Here is a 19,793-nt window from a genome sequence, read left to right on the forward strand (position 1 = left end):
CTAACTTTATCATCATGATTTCTTTGAACATTCAAGCTGATGGCTGAAGATTAAAAACCAGAATTTCCACAACATTCTAGATCTGACATACCTCTTTTTAAACTCGTATATTATTCGTAAACACTCCGGTTTGTTTATAAAACATGCCCCCCCCCCCCCCCCCCGAATTTTAAGAACGATAAGTATCAAGGATATAAACAAAATTCATAGAATTTGGTCATTTCTCCTACTGTTTAAACTACCAGTGACCTCCAAAATTTGACGAATCCAAAAGTCTGGATCATTATTTGAGAGAAATTTACCTACAATCCCCGACAGCCCTACCTGGAAGCTTAACTGAAATTGGTTACAGTGAATCTGTTTAAAGATGTAGCATTTATATGAATTTTTTTTTTTAATTGAAATGATAGGTTTGTTAATCTGTGTTTTGATCAGTTTATATAGCCTTGAAAAGTTTCTTGTAATTGTCTTGTATAGGGAACACCAAAAAACACAACGAAAAAAAGAAAAAAAAAGAAAAAAAAAAAGGTCAAATGTGAGTTGGGCGTAGTCATGATAGGATAACCCAAATTCTCCATACCTCCACCATACTAAGGCTAATGAATGCTATATAATTATTTCTAAATGCGTAGAATGTTATGATGGCTTCATGTTATTTGAATAATTATTAGAAAGAGGAGTTATCTCCCTTTCCCGCTAAAAATACCAATACCTGTAAATTCATAAAAAGCCTCACATGCAGAAATCTTTGTTAGATGAGAGCACATCGGTTAGGTCCGTGGACAAATATAGAACTTGCCTTCTTGATAATTGGATTAGCCTGTTTGTGTTGTTCTGTTACTATGACCTTGCAATCCATTTGCTGTCCCTTGACACATCATACAATTAAATTTTCACCTAATTTAGAATGAGCTGAATTCATTTATAGTTTATTATTGGATAGTCTCCATCTCAAAATGATCACAACAATAAACATTATTGTTGAATTTTAACTTTAAAAAAAAGAAGCTAAAATGCACTTGCCAGTTTCTGCTCACATATTTCAACTTAAGTAAGTTTTGTTTTTTGTTTTTAATATTTTGACCTCTATTTTTAACATGGTTTAAATTTTATGGGTAGTCAAGGTGCATCTAACAGACTAAAGGTCAAACAACAACAAAAATGTTTTCGGTTGGAAGACCATCCCTGTTTCTCATTGACGACCCTAGCATTTTTTCCCCATGTAACAAAATAAAAAAAAAATTTAAAAAAGTATAAAAGAAATCACATTAACTATATATAATGTTACACACCCACCCACCCACCCATTTCCCTGCCTACCCTAATTTTAAAATCATTGTAACCAGAAATGCTTGTATTTTTTAAATTGGTCTTATAGGAGTTTAGGTATTTAAAGGCTGACTAGGCGCATCAAAACAGACTATATTTAGATGTATCAAATAGATTTTATAAGCACTTAGGCAGTCTAGGTGCATCATAATTTAAAGGCTGTATAGGTGCAGTCTATGTGTAGCAGAATTTAATAGCAGTCTAGGTGCATCACACTTTATAGGCGGTCTAGGTGCATAACAGTTTATAGGCAGTCTGAATGCATCAGGCTTTATGGTCTGTCTAGGTGCATCAGTCTTAATGGGTAGTCTTGGTGCATCAGGCTTTATGGGCTGTCTAGGTGCATCAGGCTTTATAGGCAGTCTAGGTGCATCAGGCTTTATGGGCTGTCTAGGTGCATCGGGCTTTATGGGCTGTCTAGGTGGATCAGGCTTTATGGGCAGTCTAGGTGCATCAGGCTTTATGGGCAGTCTAGGTGCATCAGACTTTTTAGAAGCAGTCTAGTGATACTGGCTTTATTGGCAGTCTAGGTGCATTAGGCTTTATGGGCAGTCTAGGTGCATCAGACTTTATGGACAGTATAGGTGCATCAGGCTTTATGGGCAGTCTAGGTTCATCAGGCTTTATGGACAGTCTATGTGCATCAGACTTTATGGACAGTCTAGGTGCATCAGACTTTTTAGAAGCAGTCTAGTGATACTGGCTTTATTGGCAGTCTAGGTGCATTAGGCTTTATGGGCAGTCTAGGTGCATCAGACTTTATGGACAGTATAGGTGCATCAGGCTTTATGGGCAGTCTAGGTTCATCAGGCTTTATGGACAGTCTATGTGCATCAGACTTTATGGACAGTCTAGGTGCATCAGGCTTTATGAACAGTCTAGGTGCATCAGGCTTTATGGACAGTCTATGTACTTCCGGCTTTATGGACAGTCTAGGTGCATCAGACTTTATGTGTAGTCTAGGTGCATCAAACTTTACAGGGAGTCTAGGTGCATCACACTTTATATATTATAAAATCATAATATTTGTCTCATGGATATGGGATTTGCTGACTTTTAGGTCCTAACCTAACCCTAGACAGTTTGTGAACTCTATAAATTTTCCAAGACTGCTGCATGACTGTAAGCAGAGGGCTTGTCAAAAATTTCTGATGAATGTCACTGATTTGTTAGTAACACTAGATATTTTTCACAGGTGTGTTTGGAAATAAAAGGAACTTGTCTCTGATTATCCAGCTGGAAATCTTGCAACCACTAGTGATGTTTATCAGCAGTGATTGTTACAGGAGATGAATACATACTTACTGTTTGGCAGATAATTAAAGCAATAAAAGGTGTTCTTAAATCATTGTGGAAAGTCATCTTGTCAAAGGTTGTTTAGATGCATGTTGTCAATTTCAAGGTTAAAATTGAATGTCACAAAATTAGAAGCAAACATGTAAGTGAACACCACATTCTCCTGGGAAATAAAAAACAAAAAATAAAAAAGCCCCAAAAAAGAGTAATTTGATTGATATTGGAATATTTCACTGAGGAACCCACTTTACTCTGCATTCTTACTGGATTGATATTTCTGAATGAAAATAGAAATGTAGATCAATAAAAAATATCATGACATAAGAAAACATTTTACAAATTTAAGTTGAGACATCTCTTCTCATTTAAATATTCAGTTTACGTTCTTTTATCAAAATGTATAAACCTGTCTCTGTCTCTCTATCAAAAATAAAAATTTCCAAACCCTTAATTACCTATCCATTTAATTTTCTGCTAATATATATGTATATGTCTATCTTTACTATTCTAACTACATTTGCACTCTAACCCTTCCTTTGTTCCTCTCTCTCTCTCTCTCTCTCTCTCTCTCTATATATATATATATATATATATATATATATATATATATATATATATATATATATATATATATGTATGTGTGTATGTATGTACATCATTTTGATAAGTTAATTATCAACATATGGTTTAAGGTGAAAACAAAGTTAAAAAAACAAAACTTCTATATTTTTTTTATAAATAGAATGTGATTTCCTTTAAATATAATATATTTTATTTACATTGTTTTATTATACTATAGTTTTTTTTAAAAGTCCTGAATTTTGGGACAAGCTCACAACCTCCCCAAAGGCAAGTTCAATTTTCCAGTGAGTTTGCCCCAGACAAGTATCAATTTCTTGCATGCTGTATACAGTATATAGGTACTGATGCTTTAGTTATATGACATTCCATGTCACAATGATACATCTTAATTATGTATATTATACCATGTGGGGGCAAATTATGGCCAGTAGTCCAGTTCAAGCCTGTGACATGGTCTTGTCAGTATTTTTACATTGTAGGGTTTAGCTTTAAAAAACAATCACTTTTCTGGTTTATTCTGTGGAGGAAGTTGCCCATGCTTGCATAAAATGGTGTGGCTTTAATACTGCATTTGATGTTGTTGACTATGTTTTTCCAAATTCAAAAATTTGCATTGACGGAACAAGGTTTGGCTTTTAACAATTATTAGGTATGAAGTGATTAAATAATCCTCAACAAGATTTTGATTGTGTCAGATAAATACTAAATTTCAAGATAGAAAGTGGGGTATGATTTGTAATGGATTGATTATGCATGGTTGTAATGCATCTCCTGTCACTGCATCCTTATAACAAAAGATTACCAGCTTTGTGGCTTAAATTATCACAGCTATAGGTGTCATTCTTTCAAGACTGATCAGCCATATCTTAAAATGATGATTCTTGCTTGATCATCAACCAATGCAATATCATTTTATAACTGCCCCAGGAATTATATGCAGCAAAATCAGCGTTAAAATTTATGGATATTTGTATGTAGACCAACCAAAAAGTATGATAAAGTGAAAACTGGATTGATAGCCTTGCTATTTTGTACTATCCTGCACTGGCAATGAATAGACCTGATGTCCACTTTTCTTGATCCAGTTTAGAACCTAGTAGCTATTATAAATGTCCTTCATGATTGATAATTTTTGTCTGGAAGGTTTTTGATGACAGCTGATGTGCATATAGCTAAACAAATCTGGAATGAACAGTCTAGTAAAACTATATAAGTATTAAATTTTAAAACCACAATTATTATTTTATTTAAGATAAAAGAGGTGTCTTCATAACCATGTTCATATACAGTAGCACCATTGCAGTGATCTTTTTGGTATTTGTTTACATTTGTCTTGAATAAAAACTGCCAAGCAGACATCCTAGCATGAAAGACTTTCAGATTTATATAAATAAAGATGAAATGTCATCAAATAGGAACACAAATAATAAAAATGTAAGATCATTTATTCGTTTTGTTGTCAATCTAATAAAATATAAATAATTCTCAGTACTAGTTTACCAGTGTTGACAGCACCCTGCAATAGAGGTCATTTGGCCTGGTACGAATGATTCTGGTATGTCATACAGCATGGAACAAATAATGTTGGTATGTCGTATAGGCTGGTACAGATGATGCTAATATATCATAGAGCTTGTACAAAATGCTGCTGCTATGTCGTACAGACTGGTACAAATGATGCTATTATGTCATAAAGCTGGTACAAATAATGCTTGTATGTCATACAACCTGGTACAAATGATGCTATTATGTCATACAGCCAGGTACAAATGATGCTATTATGTCATACAGCCAGGTACAAATGATACTATTATGTCATACAGCTGTTACAACTGATGCTGTTTTGTCATATAGCCTGGTACGAAATATGCAGTTATGTCATGTAACTTGATACAAATGATGATGTTATGTCTTACAGCCTTGTACAAATGATGCTGGTCACCATGAAATATGGATGAAGATATAATAAAAAAAAATCTATACAAACATTGAACTAGTTGTTTCATGACATGTAATCAACAGCATTAGAACAAAAGTCTACGTAAAGCATCCTGTTGAACTAGACTTTTGATCATTGCTCTTGCATTTATCAATTTCAGGCAGATTCCAACACAGTAAGCAATCCCATGCCTAATTGGTCCTTTTGTTGAAAATTGTAACTTTGGTTGTATTGTCTTATTTTAAACTAAATTATGACCAAAATCTATCTTGTACATCTTAATGATTGTCACAAAATCTGTCTGAAGAACTTTGGAGAACTGTATGATGCCTTATCATAGAGAGAAATGAGTAATGTTGGGAATTTAACAAAATTTCATAATATATCAACAGTTTATAATCAATGATTGATTGATTAATATTAATATTTAGTTTAAATTTCCACAAGATGGTGTGTCAAAACTGGTGCTTGTTTGAATCAGTAATCTAAAATGCAAAAGAGCAGAAATGGGTCAGAACTGAAATTGGACCAAAATCTATCATTGTCATCATAATAAATTTATTGTTCAGTTCACTGAAGGAAGCCAATAATGGACAAAATCAATTACATGGAATGATGTTAGAATTGAGGGCATGCAATGACGTTATATGGCATTCACACACACACACACTACAGTATAGTAAGACAAACAATGGTGTTACCTCATGTACAACAAAGAAATATTAATTTAAACAAGAAGAGTGCCTGTAGTACACCTGTAGTTACCCCCCAACTCTTGCTATAAATCTGGCAGAATGCATGTGTACCAAAGAACATTTGAAATAGGCTAGGAAAGAAAGGGGGCATAACTCTTAAAGTCACCTGAAGGCAATAGTGTCTGTGAAATTGTAGAGTAATGGTAATTTTCATAAGCATAGGGGCATATTGCCCACACAATTCATTTTGTTTACACTTAACACCCAGAAATGAAGCACAAAGTCAGGAAGAATGTATTAGAGCATGACATCATAATGATATATACACGATGTTGCCGTGTGAATAATGCCTGCCAAATTTTGATGCAATTCATCAAAAGAAGTGGGATTAGTTGCACATAGTAAATATATTTTAGCATTGGGAATAAGTCTGGAAATATGTACAAAGTGTGACCACAAAATGACATTATTCTCCTTCAGGGGAAGGCTCATCTTCTCTAACACTTATATGTCTATCACATGATTGACATTTACTGTTAGGAAAACTATGTGCTGTCTGAACCAGACAGCTGATAAAAATGACTGCTTCTATATGATGGGAAAATGTAGATGAACTACCGTAAAGTACCTTAATTTTGCCTGCTGTTGAAATACATAAATGAATTTTTATAGCATTCAGAAAATGCATTTTTGAAATTTAAAATATAACAAAAATATAACAAGTTATTGGCTTGTTTCCTTTTTATAATTTACCTCTGGATGTGAAAACAGTCACACCTCACTAGCAGAATTCCATGAGATGTACATCAGAAGTTAGACCTAGCTGTGGGCTATCAGACCTTTTATTGTAACAAAGACAAGTGGGGAAGATCAAGAGGAAACCTTCTCTTTAAATTTCTACCTTGTACATATATTTATTTACTGAATCCTAATGGGTATCCAGGTACCTGCTCATTGATAATAACCTGGGTAGTACAATTAGCCACAGGGTACACTGGGTAATATAATGAACCACAGGATACACTGGGTAATAAAATGAGCCACAGGGTACACTGGGTAAAAAAAGGAGCCACAGGGTGCACTGGGTAATAAAAGGAGCCACAGGGTACACTGGGTAATAAAAGGAGCCACAGGGTATACTGGGTAATAAAAGGAGCCACAGGGTACACTGGGTAATAAAGGAGCCACAGGGTACACTGGGCAATAAAAGAAGCCACAGGGTACACTGGGTAATAAAAGGAGCCACAGGGTACACTGGGTAATACAATGAGCCACAGGGTACACTGGATTATAAAATGAGCCACAGGGTACCTGTTTATCTATACAAGTTTTTCAGCAAGTGCTGGCAAGGCAGGACTCACATTGTTTTCAAGTTGACAATCCTTTTGATTGAGCTGCCAATACATGTACTTGTTCAGTTCCAAACAGAATTCTTCCTATTGTAGTAAATAACTGACCTAAATCCCATTGCTTGTTTTCCCACATGACAACTCTTTGATTGAGCCATGAGTGTTGTACAGTGGCAAGTAACAGAATATAGTTATTTGATCTTGGAGCACAACCGTTGTGTTCAATTGCAACCTTGAGTAGATTTCACAAATTATACAGCTCAAATTCATTGTCTAAATAACCATCTGCTAATGATTGAATACATGGATGAAGATGACCATGACGATTTAATAGACAATGATGGATGATGTCAGAGCTTTATCAAAAAATGAGGATTCTTGGACTTTTTACTAGATGACATTAAGTAGTGCTATTTTTCGGATACTGTTAATTTTCAAAAAAGTGTTGACTTAATTTAATGTTTCCAGACATTTAATACAATGTCCCTTTGATTGGGTACCTGAGTAACCAATCATAAGGATCAATGATTACCCAGTAGAAGTTTTCACAACTTTTGACAGTTTTATTCAATCTATAAATCACTCCTATATTTAGAAACATTTCTCCCCTAAATTGTTTGCTCTAGAATAGACTATGATTTAAAAAGAATATAAAGATATTGATTTATGTGGTGATATCATACTTTTGCCTTTTTCCTAATTCATTATGTTCTTGAATTTCATTAGCCACTTCCCATTTTCAGTCAGTATTATTCCTTTCTTTTTGACACCTCCTTCAGTTGCAGAATTGTCGTAGTAAAATTAGTTAAATATAAGTGAAATCTTGCTGGAAATTTTATTTGATCTCTCTTTATTGTAGTCGGTGTAACAAAGTTCTTCCCTTGGCAGAAAGTGCATACCAGGAAAATCTCCCCCAGCATTATGTCACAAGTTATCACCTTAGCAAGGTAAGGTTATAATTAACAGTAGCGGAACAGTGTCAGTTCTGTAGCGATGGGTGTGCATGATGGGTGATACTACATAAATCCTAAATTGAACCTACATTATTTAGGTAATGACATATTTGCCCAGAGGCCGAGTAGGCCAAGGTCTAGGGCATCAAATGTTATGGGGCAACAGAATTCTGGATAATTTGAACAAAAACCAAAGAACCAAAATGAAGTGAAAAAAATATTTAGTGAAAACCAGTAAGCAGTTGTTGAATATAAATTTGCAATTTGTGACCCTATTCATTTTGCTGTCCCTAACTTTTTGGTATTGCATAGGGGTGGCACTACAGAATGGGCATAGGCAGAAAAACTTCAGTATATTGCTGTTTCTTGGTGAATAAACAATTAATGCCTAAATCAAAGTACTGACAGTACCATACTGAAATATTAATACTACTTGTTTGGTTTTAGTGAGGTAATAAACATAGTTACTCACTTTCATATTCCATGAATCGCTTTATGAGGGATGAAAATGCTATATTGAATCTTACATTTATGTTTTTCCAGAAATAAATGTGAAATTAAGAAAATCATTTTAACACATTAACCCCTGGAGGTTTTTGTCATTTTTGCCTGAAATTCAAGTAGGGAACACATTTTGAAAGCTATTTCTGAATTGATCCAAAAACACCAAAATCCCAGGTGATCTTTCAATAACATACTGCCTAGTTGTGTTAGAAACATAGTTTTTCATTGGCTGTTTGAAGGCTACTACCTCCTGCCATATTAACTCGTCGCTAGGGGTTAATTTGTTAACAAGGATTTTTTAAAAGTTTTACAAATTGTCAGGGAATGGCTAAATTTGTAATTTGTGTGCAATGTTGATGCACAAATGATTAAATACACAAGGAATATTCAGATTTATTGATGTCATCAAAATGCACCCATTAACACATTAACTGCTATAGGATTTTGTCATTTTCGCCTGAAATTTGAGTAGGAAACTCATTTTGAAAGCTATTTCTAAATTGATCCAAACAACACCAAATCCCAGGTGATCTTTTAATAACATACTGCCTGTTAGAAACATCATTTTTCATTGGCTATTTGGTTCGCGTATGAGCAGAAGGGTAAAAGTTGGACTTTTTTTTTGCTAAATGGAACCATTATTTTTGTATGGAGACCACTCTTTATTCCAAAATGACCATCTTATCTTACTTTTTGCAAAGGTTCATCTATCTGTTTGCAGTTCATACTGGTTTGCCTTAGATCTGAGACCAAAAAGTATAAAATCTGGACACAAAATTGGATTCCAGCCAGGGGCGATGTTTGGGTAGAAAAAAAATCGGGTCCATAAAATGAGGTTTTTCCCTCTGTATTTTGTAGTGCAACTAGATATTCCAGATTATTTGGTATCATTGTAGAGCTACATCTGTCTAACTTTCTATAATACCACCCACTATAGTGTATCATGCATGACCATGATACTACAGAGCTCGGCAGTAGGCTACTACCTCCTGCCATGTTAACTCGTCGCTAGGGGTTAATGTGTTAACAGCAAGTAATCTTCATATCAGAGCAGCAAATTTTGCCATACCAACTGGACTTCTGTGAATAATTTTGATGACTTTGTTGGTTATTAAAAAATTTCTCAGATAATTATTTGAAGTAAGAGTGAAGTTGTTGTTGGAGTAGTAGCTGATCAGTTATGAAAACAAACCAAACTTAGATACAGTTTTTACTAACTGCATTTACAAGTAATATGAACTGCAGTTTTCTTGCTTGTGTTATGTATGAAAAATACATGCTAAGTGTGAATATTTAATATGTAAAGGTTTCATGGTACTTTAAAAGTCAGCGGCGACAGTGGCAACTGTTCTTATCCTGGAAGTTTCCCACCCGTGCTAAAAATATTAAGCTAAATTTTCTAACTGCAAAGCATTTGCCCCAATACTTGCTACATGAAAAGAGAACAATGTTTGGACCTGTACTAAAGTCTTTTTTTCAAGCCAAAAAGATAGAAAAGTACATGTAAATCATGATTCTTTTATAATTCATTCTTTTATAACTCAGAATAAGCCTTGATTTAATTTGTTTTTAAATTATTTGGAGCAGATTTTAAGTTCTAAGTCTACCTGTCATCTCTTTTTCAGTTAGCACAGGCAAAAAAGGTGTTTAGCCAATTTGCCAGGGGGCCAGCATGTGATAAATATCTTGCCCAATTGGAAGAATCCTGTGTCAAGTTCTGGAAAAATGGGAGACAACTCTGTGAGGAAGTCAGTCTTACTGGAAACCACTGTGTCAACCCAGTATGTAAGACATATATCATAATTAACAACATGTTCATTTGTTGTTGTTGTTGTTGTTGTAGAGTTTAACGCCATTTTTCAGCACATGATAGGCTATACATGGTGGCCAGTATTAATGGTGGAGGAAGAAGCTACTGGCAAGCTTTCTCACATATCCACATTGGCTGAATCCGAGACCTGAACCCATGCAGACAGAGGTGAGATGGCAGTGATCTGTAACAGAGAGTGCTTTAGACCACTCAGCCACTCATGGCCCCTATGATCATTTGTAATTAAAAGGATATTTTAGATTTAAAAATGAAAAAGTATATTAAACTGCATACATAATCCCACTAAGAAATTGTTTATTTACAGTATGGAGAAATAGTGCAATATGGAACAAGGTGTAGATTGAATTTATAGGAGTTCACAAAATACTATATATGGTGCATCTTTTTATAATTCATTTTACAGTCTATTGGCAGAATTTTTGATAATGAAGAAATAAAGCATTTATTGTATTCAGGTGGAATTAAACTTAAATGTTCTAAATATATTTTTCAGCATATTTTAAGACCTATAAATTGAGATCAACATGTAATGGTGACAGTGTCAGTTTAAAAGGAAGCAGAACATTGCAAGAAAAACTTTCTTTAATATTACTTTTGATATGAAGACTGCATAGTGGTTATCTGTTAAATTTACTTTGCATATGAAGACTGCATAGTGGTAATCTGTTGAATTTTGCATATGAAGACTGCATATTGGTAATCTGTTGAATTTGTTTTGCATATGAAGACTGCATAGTGGTTATCTGTTGAGTTTATTTTGCATATGAAGGCTGCATAGTGGTTATCTTTTGAATTTATTTGCATATGAAGACTGCATGGGGGTAATCTATTGAATTTGCTTTGCACATGAAGACTGCATAGTGGTAATCTGTTGAATTTACTTTGCACATGAAGACTGTATAGTGGCAATCTGTTAAATTTACTTGGCACATGAAGACTGCATAGTGGTTATCTGTTAAATTTACTTTGCACATGGGGGCCCCGAGTGTCCAAGTGGTCTAAAACGCTCTCCATTACGGATCACTGCCATCTCACCCCAGCCTGTGTGGGTTCAAGTCTTGGATTCGGCTAATGTGGGTATGTGAGAAAGCTTGCCAGTAGCTTCTCGAGGTTGGTGGTTCTTTCCAGGGATTTCCCAGGTTCTTCCTCCACCATTAATACTGGCCGCCATGTATAGCCTATGTTGTGCTGAAAAATGGTGTTAAACCCTACAACAACAACAACTTTGCATATGAAGACTGCATAGTAGTAATTTGGTGAGCTTACTTTGCATATGTAGACAATATTGTGGTAATCTGGTGAGCTCACTTTGTATATGAAAACTGCATAGTGGTAATCTGATGAACTTACTTGCATATGAAGACTGCATAGTGTATGTACAATACAAAGAATGTTGACTGTTCTTTATAAGTACTGTATATGCTCACTGATAAGCAAGTTACATAGACCTAGATCTGTGATTACATAATGTGTCAGCAGATCTAGGTCTATGCTGTTTGTTAGGATTACTCAGTAGAACACATCCTGGTCTGTAAGATTCGTTGTACTGAATAACCCATTATTACTTACCAGTTTAATCTTATAAGTATTTGATCTAATGTTTCATAATGATGTTCAGTCCATATTTCCATATCAAACACCCAGACCAGAACTATTTAGCTGTTTTCACTGTTGTCTGCACAGAGATATTCTCAGAAATTGCATCAAAATCTAACCACTAAACATACCAGTTCATTTTGAATTTCATTTACAATATATGGATAAAGATATTTGAAAATTTTGAAATAAGGATATGCAATAAATACAAAATTGTTTGCATGTTTTGTTTCAAGTCAAGGGGAAACAACTCATTTAATGTGGTGTATGACTATATTTAGGTCTGTTGTCCTTGTGTCTGTTAGTTATATTTGGATTTATGACATAGCTTTAGCAATTTTTAGTTCATATCGCTGCAGTGTGGCAGTCTGTAGTGCTGTCTAGCACCGGGGCGTCATGCTGCAGACATGTAGCATGATGTACTACACACTCACATTATCCTGACACCAGGCCGACCAGTCCTAACATTAACCTTTTAATGCTGAGGCAGCAGTAAGTACCATTTTTATAAGTATTTGGTATGACTCGGCCAGGGTTCGAACTCAAGACCTGCCACATCCATGCTGTCGTATAACCACTGGACCACCGTAGTCGTATAGCTACAAATCAGTATAATCTCATCAATTTTACTTGCTCAATTTTACATAGCTTTAACATTTTTCAGCCATATCGCTACGATGTCTGCAATGTGGCAGTTTAAAGTGATATCTAGCACCAGGGCGTCATGCTGCAGACATGTAGCATGATGTGCTACACACTCACATTATCCTGACACCAGTGCGACCAGTACTAACACTAACCTCTTAATGCTGAGCTCCAAATGTGGCAGCTGTTAGTACCATTTTTTAAAGTCATTTGTACTCAGCCGGTGTTTGAATCCATGACCTCTCGTATCTGAGGTGGATGCTGTAATCACTAGGCCATTGGAATGGTAATGATGCCCTTGATGTATCCTTACACCATATTGAAGTCATTTGATATGGTGTATGAATATATTTAGTTTTGATGTCCTTGGTGTATCCTTACACCACATCAAAGTCATTCTTTCCAGCAACATGGAACGAAACAAGTAGTTGAATGCATTTTTATCTGCAATGCTAAGTTTCAGCAGTTTTCTCAACTGGTCATATTTATAGTTTTGCACTGCCCTGTCTGAATGTTGAATGAGCTCTACATGCTTATTTATGTTATTACATTGTAATGTTTGTACATTTTTACTACGTTGTAGTTTTTATACATTTATTGCATGGCAGTGTTTGTGCATTTTTATTACATTGTCTATAATTTCTCTACATTTAATATTTCCACAAATTAAAATAATTATGGGCAATTTCTAATTTTCTTTTTTGTAGGTGCCTAAAAGCTGCACAATGTTTTAATAAAAAGTTTTTAATCCCAAAAATTTGAGAGAAAAAATGATTATTGATCAGAGGGTATGGAAAACATACAGTGTAAGGTACTGTACTTATATTTTCATTTTGGAAGTGTATTATTTTGTTAGCACAAAGTATTTGCATTTTTTGTCAGTGTAGCCAAAATATAAAATTGTGCCACATACTTGAATGTAGAAGAATGATACAGTAGATATTTGGATAAATCTGGAAATTTAATAAAGGTTGAGATTTATTTTTACCATTAAGCTACACCGGACTACTGAGGAGCATGAAACTGAAGGAAACATGCATCTACCCATCATGCCTCACACCAGTCAGCTGAAGATGAAAGCTGCATGTAACTGTGGGAGAAAACAGGCGGACAAGGATGATCCATTTGACCACAAGGTAAAAAAAAAATAATTATTGAGACAAAACATTAGGGATGACTGAATCCAAGACAACTTGGCCCAACCTTTAGCCATTCACTCCAAGACAACTTGGCCCAACCTTTAGCCATTCATTCCAAGACAACTTGGCCCAACCTTTAGCCATTCACTCCAAGACAACTTGGCCCAACCTTTAGCCATTCACTCCAAGACAACTTGGACCAACCTTTAGCCATTCATTCCAAGAACCTTGGCCCAACCTTTAGCCATTCATTCCAAGACAACTTGGCCCAACCTTTAGCCATTCATTCCAAGACAACTTGGCCCAACCTTTAGCCATTCATTCCAAGACAACTTGGCCCAACCTTTAGCTATTCACTCCAAGACAACTTGGCCCAACCTTTAGCCATTCACTCCAAGACAACTTGGCCCAACCTTAAGCCATTCACTCCAAGAAACTTGGCCCAACCTTTAGCCATTCACTCCAAGACAACTTGGCCCAACCTTTAGCCATTCACTCCAAGACAACTTGGCCCAACCTTTAGCCATTCACTCCAAGACAACTTAGCCCAACCTTTAGCCATTCACTCCAAGACAACTTGGCCCAACCTTTAGCCGTTAAGATGGCTTGTCCCAAGTTTGATGCAACTCATTTTGGAATAACTTGTTCAGAGTTCTCAGGGCTGTTCCGGTAAAATGCCTGAAACCCAGGGAACGCACTTTTAATGTGGGATACTCAACTATAAATGCCATTTAGAATTTTCCTATCTTTTTAATATGAACTCAGTGAAATCAAAATACACTTGCATATATTGTTTAAAAAACTGCCTTTCCTGGGTACCATATATGTTTAAGTGGAACATCCTTCAGACAACACAGGCTTTCCCACTGTATTTACTGCAAATGTTGGGACACAAATTATTATTTTTTGTGTCCCAGAACTTAGGGTGAATTTTTTTAACCTACATCATGTGTCCCAAGACTTAGGAAATGAAATAAATTGTGCTCAGTTTGCCCCTTCCCCCCCCCCCCCCCCCCCGCAATCGGCCACACCGCATATTACAATAAAATAGATAAATAAAATACTTATTTGATATTTTAAAAAATCAAAGAAACTAACCTTATACTGTTATCATTTATTCACTTTTTTGGTCGACATTAGTATTTTATTAAAGGAAAAATATATCCACAAACTCCGTATAAGTAGCACACACAACCATAGTGTTATCACTTTTCATCAGACAACACATTGGTCATTGAATATTGAGAAACGAAACATATTTGGCTGTCCTCAAAGGTTTGAATGTCATGAGAATGAAAATTGGATCCTGCAAAATCACATACAAAAGAGAGAGAGAGTGAGAATTATAAACCCCATTGCTCGAAAGCATCTGTCTTTCATGCGTGACACAGTGTAAGGTACAAAATAATCAAGAGTGTATTATATCCAGGGTAACAATATGATAATATCTCCCAAACTAAAATCGTTATTAGAAATACATTCACTGTGATTACAAATGACAATCTTTTTGATTCCATGGGTTACAAAAAATATTATTAAAGCAAGTTAATGCTGTGTATACTATTTACGCTGGAGAACTCGAAACCCATTTGTGTCAATTATGACTACAGATGGCATACAAATGAAAGCCCAGATGTTGAACAAACACACCTTATAACAGCCATAAACTCATTGTTTGAACTTACTGGTAGGATATCAAATACAAAGGTTAATTTATTATAAGCAAGCTGACCCCAGAAGCAGACTTTGGATTCCTTTTAGCGTGGAGATTTTTTAAAACTATTCACATGTATACAAAGTCGGTCAACATGGGGAAGCCAACTTTGATCTCATTATACCGGTTTTCACTGGGATTTTGAAAATAAATAGAAACAATGGAACACTTTGAAAGGATAACTTCTCAGACATTTACACAAAAAGTGATTCCTTGCAGCCATTGTTATCGAATACATAGCATCTATAAAGGGGAATAAAAATGAAACAAAATAAACCACATTATAGATCTCCATTGTTATGGATAAGTTTTTAGTGCGATACTCGAGTAGTGAAGAGACCTTACCTCGTGCATGGAAAGAAAATGTGTTGCCTAAAGCTTCACCTAAGAGGCCCATAGGTTGACCAAAAAAGCATGCTAGAGAGGAGAAGTGTGATATCAAAGAAAATGAACCAGGTGCTGACACGAAAATTGGAGACCCCAGTCAGGAGAGATATGATGCCTACGTAAATGGTGTCAGGCGAGGGCATTTCAAATGTTTTACATTAAAGCAAAATGAGAAAGTTGTAAATTTCTCAAAATTGCATGGAATTTGAGTAACAGCAAGACATTTCAAAATCCCCAAATCAACCATGATTACAGATTGGTTAAAAATATATTTTTCTCAGCTGCAGAGAGAATTGGGACATTTAGTAAGGAGTGGGAGAACAGTATCATATGGCAATGAGTTAGATGGAAAAATTGCAAAGTGGGTTCTCATCCAACATGATCTGCAGATCCCTGTTAGTGTGGACACTTTATGCACTTATGCCAAGGAATTTGTTTCAATTGAATGTCCAGAAATTGAGTTTCAAGCCAGTAGGAGCGGGGCAGCAGGTTTTTAAAAATATATTAGCGGCATTCACGTTTGTTCAGCAGTATATGGATAGTCAGATATCACTGCTGTGTAAATAAAAGATGTTTGAATCACTTTGGGACAAGCCAGATCTGTTCCAAAAATCATTTAAAGTTTGAGGTATTAACAATAACTTGAATGGATGTGACGACAATATCATAAGATATCCTGAATGTGACGGCAGCAACAGTGAAGAGGATGAATTTGATGGATTTGAGCCTGAGGAGGTTGAGTTGGCAATTAATAACGTGTACTGATTGAAGGATTTAAATTAAATATATTAGTGGCATTCAAGTTTGTTCAACAGTACTTGTCATTATGTCAGATATCACTGCTGTGAAAATAAAAGATGTTCGGTTTCGGAATTAGTATGTTTATCAATCACTTTGTACCGTCACTATCTACCAGTATCTCTCTCCCTCTCTGTCTAGACTCCCTCTCTCTCTGTGAATATATTTTTACGTAATTATAGTGAATAATTTATACTGTGCTCATCAATAGTTATTTTGCCAAAATAAGTCGTGTAACGAGCATGAACAGCAAATAAACTTTGACATTTAATAATAATTTTAAAAAATTATTGGAGCATAAATTAGACCAGAAAAAGTTGAATTTGTTCTCATATACACAAAAAATTCATTCTTACCTGAACTCTTGTTCTTAGCAAATTTGCATCTACGAAGAAAAGTGTAAACAAACAACACTCACAGCAGTTTGTTTTTTTTAATTTACATTTGAGTGCATTTTCCAGCATTTAGTTTTCGAATGATTTAAAAGGTGTCCTGAAACTTACGACTAAAAAAAAATGATGTGTCCCAGAACATAGTGCACAAAAATTATTTTTAAAATATATGGTGTCCCAACATATACGGTAAATACGGTAATTCATGGTCTCAAGACTGATCATGAGATCGGTTGAACAATGGAAATTCTGTACTAAGATGGCAGTTAATGTCATCATTGTTACTTTATGTCTTCTGACGTTTTTAAAATCTGGCATATTTTTAAACGAAAATAAACAGAAAAAAATGAAAATCTCAGGAATTAGAAATGTGTTAATGGAAAATGGATGCTTCACCGCAGTATCTAAAATAGGAGCAGTATATGATGGGAGGGGATGCAGAGTCTAACTGTTGTGATCGGTAATTGAACCTGGTTCATCTATCTCACAGCCAGGTGCTTGTACCACTAGACTAAAAGGTCCAGACCTGCTAGACTGGTTAGTAAGTTATATACCTAGACTCCTACATTCCTTCCCCATACTTTGATATTTGTCTTTAAATATCACAAAGATTCACCTACCATGGCAGTCAGAACAAAATTAATTATAAATTTGGAATTCCCCGTAAAGACAAGCAAGCATATCAAATTTCATTAGGTACTAACCATTGCAACTTGACTATGATTATCCAACATAACTTGAGACATTATCGAATGGATGAAAAGGTTACATCACCCAATGCTTTACTTCTGTCTGCTCCGAACACTGGACAAGATAACAGTGAAACTCTACATGCATGTGGTGCTATTTATAGAGAAAGGTCATGTGACCAAAGGCCAATCAGATTCCATAGTGCTGGCTTAGTAAAAGAGTGCAAATGGCAGATTAGTATGTATTGGCAGCAAATGCACAGCCAAACATTGAAATTATGGAATAATTTGACCATGTCCTGGTGGAATTATACATGATACAAGGCAATTTCATTATACTGCTATGACTAACATGTAAATTTTCACAAAATATTCCTACAAGGTTACAATACATACCAAATCTGTTTATCAGCATGTTCCAATACACAATGCAGGTAACAAAATTCACTTGCTGAAATGTTGAAAAATGTGTTCTAGATAAGTACATTATTCATATTACCATACATAAAGCACACCTCTCATCCAGGAAACGATGCATAGTAATTTCATTGTAAATTCATAATGGAGGTAATGTTCATTACAGTAGTACCACTAGATTTAAAAGTACAGGACCAGCTAGACTAGTTAGTCTGTCTCAGTACCTATAGTTTTAAAAATACAGGACCAGCTAGGATGGTTAGTCTTTCTCAGTACCACTAGATTTAAAAATACAGGACCAGCTAGGATGGTTAGTCTTTCTCAGTACCACTAGATTTAAAAATACAGGACCAACAAGAATGGTTAGTCTTTCTCAGTACCTACAGATTTAAAAATACAGGACCAGCAAGGATGGTTAGTCTTTCTCAGTACCACTAGATTTAAAAATACAGGACCAGCTAGGCTGTTTGTAAATAGCCTCATATAGCTAGGCAGCCATATTGCCTAAATTTGAAACTTCACTAGATGAATGGACTGACAAGAATAACGCTTCATGCTTTTAGCTTTTGTGGTTGGGCATACAAATCAAAAGCTAAGAAACTTAACATATGGAACATGGTGTGCCGCCACAATGCCTGAAAACTTACTTGATGGACAGCTAACAAACACTTCATGGTTGTGCATGCTAAATAAAGAATCAACAAAGATGGTTAAATTTATTTCAGAATCTTGTAAAGGATGTATACTTCGAATACCTGTGGTGGGTCACTATGTAAGAACAAATCTGGACCATCATTCATTACCCCAAGTTGACCACTCCGGTGAGCTAGTGGTTTGAGCATCTGCCCTGGATGTGGGAGGTCATGGGTTCGAACTCCAGCCAAGTCATGCCAAAGACTTCTAAAAATGGTACTAACAGCTGCCTCACTAGGTGCTCAGCTTTAAGAAGTTAGTGTTAGGACTAGTTGGCCTGGTGTCAGGATAATGTGACTGAGCGGGACATCATGCTACATGTCTGCAGCATGATGCCCCGGTGCTAGACATCACTTTAAACTGCCACACTGCAGACATCATAGTGATATGACTTGAAAATTGTTAAAGCTATGTTAAAAATCTAAATCACATGCACACACATTGCCCCAAGTTCTATTTCTCACATAACAGTAAAGTTCTTATACAAAGATTCTTTTTAGAATAGTTTTTAGTAACATCTTGAGTTGATTAGAGCTAATGACGGTGGAAATATAAATATATTAGAATACACAATGGTTGAATGTTCGTAGCACATCATAACTTAGGGGGCTTCGAGTGGCCGAGTGGTCTAAAGCGCTCTCTGTTACGGATCACTGCCATCTCACCTCTATCTGCGTGGGTTTGAGTCTTGGATTTGGCCAATGTTGGTATGTGAGAAAGCTTGCCAGTAGCTTCTCATGGGTCGGTGGTTCTTTCCGGGATTCTTCCTCCACCATTAATACTGGCCGCCATGTATAGCCTATCGTGTGCTGAAAAATGGCGTTAAACCCCACAACAACAACAAC

General features: G+C 35.6%; 1 protein-coding gene across 2 annotated transcripts in view; it reads left to right on the plus strand.

Annotated features, from left to right (window-relative positions):
• LOC149781283 (nonsense-mediated mRNA decay factor SMG8-like) overlaps positions 1 to 19,793 on the plus strand; it is a 161,143-nt gene that overhangs the window by 81,955 nt on the left and 59,395 nt on the right. For both annotated transcript variants that reach the window (XM_089935366.1, XM_089935367.1), the window contains exons 13-15: positions 8,050 to 8,137; positions 10,273 to 10,428; positions 13,715 to 13,855. In XM_089935366.1, the coding sequence (XP_089791492.1) occupies positions 8,050 to 8,137; positions 10,273 to 10,428; positions 13,715 to 13,855 (385 nt within the window). The remainder of the gene's footprint in view (positions 1 to 8,049; positions 8,138 to 10,272; positions 10,429 to 13,714; positions 13,856 to 19,793) is intronic.

This window comes from Sinohyriopsis cumingii, chromosome 15 (genome assembly GCF_028554795.1).
Source record: "Sinohyriopsis cumingii isolate HCF-2022 chromosome 15, ASM2855479v2, whole genome shotgun sequence".
NCBI lineage: Eukaryota > Metazoa > Mollusca > Bivalvia > Unionida > Unionidae > Sinohyriopsis > Sinohyriopsis cumingii.